At 32.3% G+C, this 11,608-nt stretch overlaps 1 protein-coding gene across 13 annotated transcripts in view; it reads right to left on the minus strand.

The window, feature by feature from the left end:
- Nucleotides 1–7,580: 7,580 nt before the first annotated feature.
- The window catches only part of LOC115232852 (transcriptional repressor CTCFL-like), an 11,502-nt gene continuing 7,474 nt past the window's right edge, over nucleotides 7,581–11,608 (minus strand). For 11 of the 13 annotated variants that reach the window (XM_029802987.1, XM_029802989.1, XM_029802992.1 and 8 more), the window contains 3 exons: nucleotides 11,243–11,388; nucleotides 10,930–11,163; nucleotides 7,581–10,794 (listed from right to left, as the gene is read on the minus strand). In XM_029802987.1, coding sequence (XP_029658847.1) covers nucleotides 10,729–10,794; nucleotides 10,930–11,163; nucleotides 11,243–11,388 — 446 coding nt within the window. In that variant the 3' untranslated portion in view covers nucleotides 7,581–10,728. The remainder of the gene's footprint in view (nucleotides 10,795–10,929; nucleotides 11,164–11,242; nucleotides 11,389–11,608) is intronic. The other 2 variants (XM_029802996.1, XM_029802994.1) reach the window with 1 other exon arrangement.

Raw genomic sequence — 11,608 nt, forward strand, 5'->3', positions numbered from 1 at the left:
AGTGGGTAAAAGCGCGTGTCACGTTTACAATATTCCAAGATTACTGATATTAAATTTTCAATTTTATGATCAACGTTGAGATCTAATGGAGAGAATCTAATACCTGGATTATATTTCATTTACATTTCGTATACTTATAACAGCATTCAGAAAATTCTACCACGTGCTACCAAATAAATAATGCACATCAAATTATATATATAATATTATGAAGAACCTCTCCTTGATTACAACAATTTTTTTCTTTGGTATATTATCATCATAAAATACAAATATCTTTGCATTACACTTTTTTTTTATCTCTTTCATCTACGAGCTTTAAATGTTGCTTCTGGTATTGCGACGACGTTATTGCACCCTTGCTCTTTTTCCTTAGCAAAAAAACTCTCGATATTTCGTACTAAACACCACGTTCCTCGGCGCGGATTTTTACAGTCGTCCCTATGTCGAAGCAACATTTACGACGTGCGTTTCTTGTTTCGTATTCTCGCACGACGTCGTGCCGTGCCAACCGAGAGCCTGTTTGTGTATTCGAAATCCTCTCTCTCTCTCTTCCAGAGTCTTTGTCTTCTGAGCTCACTCTTGCTCGCGAGAAGCTATTTTCTTTCTCTTCGCTTTCTTCTCGACGCGCGCGGCCAAAACAGATACGTTCCATGCGAAAAGAACAGACGAAGCCGCGAGACGAGAGGAAGAATCAACCTGATGGTATAAAGAACGGCGGTAAAAGGATAAGAACAAGACGAAGAAGGTGATAAAGAAATCGCGGGAAAGACTCATGGTTGATGACTCATCGCAAAAAGAGGACCGGTGGTCGACTATCCTGATTCGTGTGTGTGTCCGCAAAGTTTTTTCTTCTTTTCTTCTCTCTCTTACCGAACACGTATATCGCTTCCCTTTTGCCATCTTCTTTCATCCGCTTCTTGGCGATGCCGCCGATCTCTTTGGACGATGTTGCGCTTAGGCAAAGGCAAAGAAAAGCGGAAAATCTTGTGGCGGCAATCAATCCGATCGGCGATAGCCTCTGATCGGTTCGATGGATGATCAGATGCCTTACGGGCTACGCTCAACTAAGAATGCACGCGCAGAGCGACATGCCGTTTATCGATCTCATGTCAGATAAGAGATTTTATATAATCTCCTATTTTTATGATTTTTATCTCCGATTTTTACGATTAATATATACGGTTTATATTAATATATATGATTAATATATATAACTTAAGGTTGTTCTGCAAAAAGCATCTAAATTAAAAAGAATTAGGAAAAATTCCGAAATTCAGATTTATATCTTAAGAATATTATGTGAGCACTATTGCCCGTATTCAGAACAAGCGCTGTTACCTAAACACGCGATAACAATCAAAAACAGTGCTCGATACTATGCAAACACAAATGTCAACACGCTAACATCGTTGTAAGCGCGTTCTGAATACGGGCTTATATGTATATCTTTTTTTGATTTGACACAGCGAATAAGGAAAGAACGTAGAAAGAATTTTAATCGCGATAAATGATAATAGATTAACGCATAATTTTCATACACGAAACTAAAATCTTAGAATAAATAATACATACTTATTTAAAATATTACTCTTCAAGCAAAAGAGTTACAATGTTTGAGACGAAAAGTCTGTATATAAATTCTGACATTCTGAACTTCGGAACGATTTTCGGATAATGTTTGTGTAATGACTATTGTCTTCCGAAAAAAATTATTCGTAATGAAATTTATCGCCAAAATAACAGTGCATTAATATACGATCCTCTGCTACAAATTATTTCTATAGAAAATTCTAATATAAATAATGTTTCTAATATACAACTTTTATAATATTTCAGAGACATGTAATACAGGAGTGCATATTACAAGTATAGTAATTAAAATTTATAGAATATATAGAAACGTATGTAAAACATAAAGTTTCAAGACCAAAATCTGATTTCGAAGATTGGAGATTCGAGTTTATAGAATGAATTAATTTATCTACAGTGATAGAAGTGACTAATTCTTCTTATTATCCTTCTTATTATTTCTCAAAGTGTCAGAGATATTCATACCTACACCTGAGTCGCACTTTCGATTTCATAGCACCAGTTCCAGCGAGCTTTTTACGAACTTGCTACGTAGGCGAGACAGATCGGCGGGTATAGGTATCACGGGATACAAATCGTGGTGCAACGGGATAAAATTTAATGTCTTTGTCCTTGCGAATCTCGTTGAATGGCGCCACGCCCTCTTGCAAATTGGCGTTTGCTTTTTGCGCGGGGACATACACGTACGCGCACACACATATGTAACTATACGAGGCGATAAAGACGTAACATTGTTCGATTATGGCATTGCTCGTGGGTGTGATTATGCTCCACGTACCACATGGACACGAATTCATTCCGCTCGAGTCGACCCGAGGTTCTTATAAGGATCGAAATATCGAAGGAAAAACGCTTGCTGCCCTATCTCGAATTTCACGATAATAAATGATCGAGTGTCGAAGGACCCATTCTTGTACGGTCGAATGATACGGTGATGTTGAGATTCTTGCTTGATTTTGTTAGAATAAAATTGTCGCCCGTAAAACCTGCGCCCGAGAAACGCAAAAGAGTAAATGCAAACTTATTGGTTTTTACTTTTTGTATGAGGAAAACAAATTCTATAAATTACAGAGATTCTATAAATTACAAAGATAAGATTAAATTGAGATAGAGAGAGAAGCGATCAGGTATATGATAAGTATTTGTATTGTTAATAACATAAAAAGTAATAAAATGTCCTGCCATTTAAAATATAGGGTAGACCGGGTCTGGAGATATTAACACGTGTCAGTCAATGTGTTCCAAACAAAGTAGGATAGAGTTAGAGAGAGATAAAATATGTCTCAACTCAAACTATGCATATTTAACGCGCAGTGATGCTTGCGACGTTTCCGGATGCAGCTGTGCACTTAGCTGTCAAAAATTGCAGTTAGTAAATTTTGATTTTTCAAAATTTTTTTGCTATGTGAGATGTGAAATAATATCGATATCAGAAATACGCTGTGTGTTTATACTCGCTCGAGATTGACAGTTTTGCAGAATTAGAATTAGAAACATAATAGAACGCTAACTCTATTATCATACGTAATGTGTTACGCAATGGATATACATATACATAGTATTTTCGCTGACAGAGTGTTTTCGTATAAATTAACAAGATAACGAAAGCTTATTGTTCTCGAATAATATCTCCAGGAAATGTACATTTTCCAACAGCTGACGCGATCCCGCCTGTCGGATTTGCGTAACGCGCGTTACGCAAGAATCGCAAGGCAGCAAGGCACGGTAGAATTGCAGTTATTGTCATCGTCTCATTAAAAATATCAATATCGTCTGCATGTTATCTCGTTCATTATCACTTCAGTGTGTTCGTTCCATCCCGCTCTATCTGGTGTCTGATAATCCATTTTTGCGATATGGTAGAATAGTTATTAAAGGCCGATTGCATCAATAATATCTTGAATTAACACGATTTTTGTTTGTGTTTGTATATCATTATCATAAATATTAGTTGATGAATTAATTTAATTGATTTTCTCCGTTATGTGTGTTAAAATATTTTTCTTTCTAGAAATATATTTTATATATTTAAAAAAANNNATATAATAAATATAACTAAAAATGATCACATTTATAAAATATACCTTTGTTTTTTTGTGTAAAAACTCTGCATGTATGCCAGACATTAGTTCCAAAATATTTTAAATGCATCATTGCAGGCTGATCTACGACAATAGAATGAATGATTAATAGGGTGGGTTTATAAGCAACGATAAGTATTTACCTGCCGTCACGCATCATAGATGAAGTCATTCGCACGGCTGATTGTCGCAATAAACTAACGACATCCTGCAATTAAAGTACTTGCTCTAGTAATATGCAAGGAGATCCGGCACAATGAATAGTCGTCAATCGTAGATGATGAAATCCAGACAGCGTCGATTTCTCATTTGACACCTATGTGGACATAATGTTTCCGGTTGAAGTGAGTAAAAACGGCTATGCAGTTTATATCACTGCACGTTTTAGATTGTATGTATATAATATTGTTTCAAAAATTTTTCCAGATATAATTCGAATAATTTACTGTTTCACTGTCTCTTTATATTCTAGATAATATAATTCTATTTTTATTTCAATTTAATTAATATTACCTATAATAATTATAAGTTCTGTTATTGTCCAAAAATTCTTTAAAGATTCTCTTAAAAAATGTAATGCGCAGTAGCAATAATTATTTAAAATTTTTAAAATATTTACTATTTAAAATATTTGTAAAGATGCATTAGAGATTATCATTAAGCTGTACATCGAAGGGATTTTAGCATACATTAAACAGTTAGTGATTTGTTTGACACAATTGCTTTCATAGTAAAAACAGATCATGAAATTCGTCTACGGGTAACCAACAAGGACGGACACCTAATTTCTCATTGCGAGCCTAAACGCGAATCTTTCCATGTTATAGTTCTTTCCGGCAATTAGATAAACCGCAGAAATGTGACGGCGCTGGCGGATTTCTCTTAGGAAAAACAAGCTTTCTGCTTGGAACACCTTCGGAGTTATAAATTGTAACAGTACATATGCCTGCTGTGTATGGATGTATGGATGTGGTGAGTCTAATAATGAGTGAGAACCCCGACTGTTTCTCGCGCTATTTTTTTCCTTTTTATAAGCACCAGATAGAAGATCAAAGAAAATTAAATAACTTTAAAAGCAATTTCTATGATTTCAAAGATTAGAAATCTATTTGGCACTATTAATCTCTTTTGACTCATACTTTCGCTTTTGTTGCTCTCTCTTCGCGCAGATCAAACTATAAATATCTAATATAGTTAAATTTTTCGGAGACATATCTAATTCCGAAACGTTATCATACGTAGCATTAGAAGAAAATGGAATTCTTGCTTATATCATGATTCATTCAACATTAATAAAGGATATATGTCTTTCCTGCACTTGACATTTGAAACCCATTTGGCTATACGTTTTCGTCTCAACGCACGATCGATCTTATAACATGTATTCCGCGGTAAGACTCTGTCGATCTCGTATACGATGAAACATTGCCATTTAATATTCTCGGCTGGGAGCGCACGCGAAGTGCGACCTTTGTCACGCGAACGGCGCTCGTAAAAGAATTTCGAAAGACCTATACACGTTTGGCTCGCACGCTTGTATCTGCTTGATCGTGTGTCTCATTTATCCGCTCTTACTATCCGGGAATGATAGCCGTGTGCGTAATTTACGTACGGGCGACGTGTGCACGCGCAATTTTGCGCGCGGCCGCGCTTGCCTGTATGCGTGAATGTATTCGCGAACACGTAGATTCTCGCAGCGTCGAATCCGGTTAGATCATCGTCACGGTCTGTCTAGGTGGTCCTCGTGAAAAGGAAACTGCATATAATATATGTACGCGCGGTTTATTGCGCGGTATACACGTACACGTATGTACATACGCGTGGTCCGAGACCACGATTATGCGTGCACGGCACGAGTTCACCGACACGTGAGTTTATCTCACGCGTCTCCGCGTTCTCCGCCGAGCATGGCATAGATTATAGCGGAGGTAGCAAGATTGTGTCTAGCGATGGCAACGAGACGTTTTCGAATCTAGTTTCAACGATAATAATAACAGCATGGGCGAAAAGAAAAGATATAAAAACATGCTTTGAAAAATTTATTGTACCCCTGCGTGTACGTGAAATCTGTATATTCTGTAATTTCTTCTTGTCGTTCTTTCACAATACGATGTAGTCATTAGACTACATATAATTTTAAAATGCAATCTGCTTATAATTATAGAACCTCATTACTCATAAGGATATTTTTCTAAGATAGTATTAAATATTATCTTTTTTCAAAAAAATAACGTGTTTGTAAAAAGCGTTATAAAAATAATAACATACACATGTCATTAATTCATTTGTTATTAAATATTTTTTAAGAAAGATTATTGTGAATCTTAAAATATAGGTATACTTAATTTGCAACATAAAATTTTTTTATTTCGGAATGTCTAAATTTACGTAATAATATCAAAAATTATTTTTCCACAATGATGGAAAAAAGCTTTAATAATAGCGATTATAAAAAGATAATATATAATTACGGTATATCTTATTACTTATTGTTAGCTATGTGTATTCCTACTTTCAAGTTTTCTCACATTTATGACCAAAATTTTCTCACAACTTTGATATATCAAGCTGCAAGTATCGAAAATAAAAGAGCATTTCACTGTTGTTGATTTTATTGAAGAGGCTTATTTGCTCATTAAATTTTATCTTCCTATTTTATTATAAAATTAATCTCAAGATTATTTATCGGCTTTTCGTATCACATATTTAACCCGCATAGAAAAATCTAGAATATGTTGAATATTAAAAGATATAACACGCACGAGAATTATTTATATATTAATATTACGCTAAAAAAAATGGTAAAATTAGAGTGGTAAATATCTATTAAAAACGTCCATAATTTTGTTATAGTATTATATTATATATATATATATATTACTTTTTTTAGATTAACGGACGCGCGAGGGAGTTCTGGAACAAAAAAAAATTAATCTTTTTCGATCAGGTCTATATATTGACAGAGGAAATTTCCAACTGATTCGCAACACACAATAAACACAACATACACACACACATATACACACATTTTTACCTATGTATACAGCGACTCGCCACGTAAAGGTGAGGCCGTGGGAGGCCAAGAGAGTGCATTCGCGTGGGCCTGTACCCTATGTCACGTCCATTTGTCCCAGTGTCCGTTTCGTTTGTCGACAGTAGTATGTATGTGCTGTCGACCCGAGATTATCTCTCGGTCGAAAGAGAATTTACCGTAAATCGTTCTTAACGTTACGATTCTTTGACTAACCGATGACGACGAGGCACTTTCACTGTTCTTAATCAGAACACTTACCATTGATAACTTTTACTGAAATTAAAATAAAAATAAAAATAAACAAGAAAAAAGACATATAAGTTATAAAATATAACACAAGAGAAAGAATGGCTTTAAGAATAAGATTGATTAAGATTAAATCATTAATAAAACACGATTTCTGATTGATTTATCTCAAAAAGAGTAATATGTGTATATATATCTTCATTACAACATGGGTCACGCAATTCACATCGCGTGTTTTAACGCTTTAGATATATCCCTATAAACGAGACGATGAGAAACTTGCCTATGGGGTTGATGACCAAGGGTGCATTTGGGTGTGGTCTTTTCTAATAACACTAATAGAGGGGAGTGTAAATATACATTGGTAAACGTTGCCATTTATCGACAAACTTGAATAAAGTAATATCGATAAGAAGAAAAGATCAAATTACAAATTAAAAATGTCAATAAATCACAGTACTCATTATCTCAATCTTAACTAATCTTACTTTTTTTATCTAAACTTATTTTTTAAATCTAGATAAAACACCCCAAAAATTAAAAGAATTAAAACCTGGAAAATTAAAGCCTGAACGTGAACATGATGAACGATCGAAATAAATATATTGTCGACGACATAATGTTTATTTATCGAGAAAATGTTACACCGCTTTTATTCTTTGGGATAATGTAAGAAAGTGCAGAATTTTAGACAGCATATAGTAATTAATCACTAAATTACAATTGTACAATTTGTATGTAAAAAAAAATTATACATATTTTTTACAAGGTTTATTTCGTTACCTCGAATCTTACAAAAGGTAAGCGAAATAATTTCTTTCATGAGCAACATTGTACGAGTATTTAAATTACACATTGTTTTTCATTCTGACATATTCATAAAGATATATATTTTGTATCGCTTTATTAACAAGAAAATGTTAAAAAGTTATCGATTTTATTGTAATGTTAAATGTATAATGTTTTATTGGAAAAGTGTAATGTTTCCAGTGATAAAAAGGCATGAGCTTATAAATTTGCTTTTCATAAAAAGAAATCCATCGTTTCAACGATTGTTTTGTTATACACTATTTCTCCTAAAATCAAATCGAAATCGCTTATTAATATGTATGTGCTCTTGTTTTTAATTATTTTATCGGAAATTATCATGCCCCTAAATTAAATTGGAAACACTACGTGCGAGGTTATGATTATTAAACAGTTATATATGTGTATTAAAGGCTATTTAAATACAAGATGTGAATAAACTCGCGACAATTTTATAATATACATAGAGCACGAATCTAACAGTAAATCTGCAATATTTATTTCTTCCTATAAAACATGTTTAATTCGCTATGTTATATATATATAAAATGATATAAATAATACACATAGAAGTTCGCCAAAAATTGTTATGCACGAATTATTGATGTCTAATTAACGAATGGCAAACAAAACAAATATTTTTGTTAAAAAAATAATGTATATATTGCTTCTTCTTTTTTAACAAAAACTCTTATCTTTTCTCTAATAAAATGTTATATTCTTTTTACGTATAATATGCATCAATCTCCCCCATGAAACCAATATATATTAACTTATTTAATTTTCTCTACTTATTTTCCAATTTTTAACATAAGAAAAGATGATTATATATAAATAGATAATATAAAATATTTTTGATACAATTTTTAAATTACTTCCTTCTTAATATTTCGTATTTGAAACATTAAAATGATATCTAATTCGAAATATGACAATAAGCATTTATTTACACATTACAGCCTCATATTATTTTTGTTATTTTCATCTTCCCGAGCTGTTTTTGACAGAATTAATATTCGTTCCATCCATTTAGTGAAAGTCGTGTGTGTGATGAGCTTCTATACCATAATTACAAATAAACTTGAAAATATTATGCCAAGATATCCTATACTACTTTTCCTTATTATTAATATATGCAATCTTACCTAATATTCTTAATATTATTTTTAAGAAATTTATAATTGTACATTTGCTTGATATTTTACTAAACCACAAAACTATAATATTTTTATAAATTATTATGTACCTAATGCACTAATGGCAAAAGAAGTTCTTGTACCATGCATGTGAATCACACTGCAGCTCCCTATTAGAGATATGCAAAGTATTTTTAGATGAAAAACGAAGTTGAAGATTCTGATATTGAATATCTACAAACAGGGGAAATGGACTAATTGAAAGCCAGGCGTCGTAATCGAAACGCAAATTCTTTTTCTTTCCAATGTGATTTATTAATTGTTCAAAGTCGTATGTTTTGGTCTCTTAATTGGATCATTATCAGCAGTTGTCAAATAATACATAAAAAATACATAAAAATAATATATAAAACAGTAAAGTGTAAACTATAAAAATGAAAATTCACAAATATAAAATTACATATAAATTAAATTAAAGAAACGCTCTTTTGCATCTTCAGCAATTTCTACGACAAACAAGCACAATGTGCCTCCCTCCAGTTCCAGTCATTAAGGAAGGAAATATATGGCAGTGGTTGTTTAAAAGCATTGTACAATGTTCGAACAATCATTTATTATATTGGCGGTTTCTTCTTCGATGTTCTCTTTCTCAAAGTTGTTTTAAAAACATTTAGTTCATTCCACGCAAGATCACAATTCACGATGGAGGAAAAAACCAATGACCAAGTAAATTTTCTCGATGTCACAATGATTTCAAAAGATAATTTTATACAATTAAACTTTGACTGTGGTTTCACCTATTTTAGAAGATACTTACACTTTGAGTCTCGATATTCTCTCTGCCAAAAAAAAAAACATCGTTATCAGCCTAATTGACAGAGTTTTCCACTTCTCACCCGAGATTTTACAAAAAAAATCTTGAATTTGTAATTAATATTTTGTTAAATAATGGATATTTGCTTGCTCTCGTTCATATTTCAAATATTACAAGAGCATCTAAAAACACTATTGGAAATATATAAGAAGAATGTAAATTTGAATATATCTAACTCGAATAGCAATGAAAAAATTGAATATCTTTCATATTTTAATATCCCGTACATTCTCAGAACATTTCAAGCCTGTGATCTATGATTTAGACACAAGTTGTACAATGGAATAAATTACGACGAATTATTTTCCCTGTACATAAAGATACTACCAAATGAGCTGCGCAGCAATGTATAAGATTCCCTACAAAAATTACGATGCTTTATATGTCGAACAGGCAGGTAGACTTTCAAAAACACGGTTGGCCGATTGCTTCCAAACAACTACTGCCGTGCATTTCCTTTTTTAACGGTTGAAATCGGAGGAAAGCGTATTGTGTGTACTTATCTGTCGTAGAGGTTGCGGAAGTCACAGAAGGACATTTGCATTCTTTAATTTATTTTTTTATGTATGTAATTTTTATTTGTGATTTTCATTTTTATAATTTATGTGTTACTGTTTTACACATATTACTTTAATGTATTTTTTTTATGTATTATTTAACAGATGCTGATGATGGTTTAATTAAAAGACCAAACTGTATAACTCTAAAGAATTAATAAAGCACATTGGAAAAGAAAAAAATTGCGTTTTGATTACCGCACTCAATTAGACTGTTTCCCCTATTTGTGGATATTTTTAAATGATAATACACTGCACTCACACAGTTTTTTTCTGTACACAGTATATATAATTTTTTCGATTTTTTAATGATTTTTTGGGAGGGTACGTACACTAACACTGGGACAAAAGTAAAACATTGGACTATTAAATAGGTACATTCTTCTTCGTATATTTGTTATTATTGTGTTGAAATTGTCTGTAACATGTTTATATTACTGCTTTCTTCTTCTTCTTCATCTTCTTCCTAAAAAAGTAAATGCCATATATATCATGTATTTATCTATATAAATAAATTTATATTTTGTTTCTTTTCATGATTAATGTAGACAAGTTTGCAAAAAATTAATCAATTAAACAACAAAACTATATATATACTCACTTCATCAAAGCCAAAACAAGTTTCCATTTCCTTTTGCAACTTTGGATCACTTTGTGTGTTCTGTGTTGAAGGTTTAGGTGGACTGGAGGCAATGGATTCTATCTTTAAATCCTGCATTTCTATATCATCTTCTACTCCATCAACTTCTTCTCCCGTTTCTGCTACTATACCACTTTCTTGACTTAAAGGATCTTGCATTACTAGCTCTCCATCTTCATTTGCGACTACAGCCATCTATTATAAATATATATAATCATATATAATTTATTCCAAAATATAAATTAATCTTTCAAACTATTTTGCTTGACAATACCTGATCAGTTCCTTGATTGTCAGCTAATTGGATGACTTCAAGTACAACATATTGTTGACCATCAGTGCCTTGGACTGCCATCATGTCGTCTTCATCTTCTTCCTCTTCTTCATCTTCATAACCTTTAAGTTTAGAAGCTAAATCACCTGTTGTCGCAACACATGGATATTAGTCAATGATCTACATTATTTAGATCATATCGTAAGTGTCCCTGTGAGTGTGAATGCTTTTATATATATATATATATATATATATATAAATATAATATATAAGTCTGTGTACAAATGTATCCATTCTCCATTGCTGTAAATATATATATTTTTTTTTATAAACAAGAGTGCCTATATGTAGATAATTTCATTTTGA

This window comes from Formica exsecta, unplaced genomic scaffold (assembly GCF_003651465.1).
Source record: "Formica exsecta isolate Colony F162 unplaced genomic scaffold, ASM365146v1 scaffold15, whole genome shotgun sequence".
Taxonomy (NCBI): Eukaryota; Metazoa; Arthropoda; class Insecta; order Hymenoptera; family Formicidae; genus Formica; species Formica exsecta.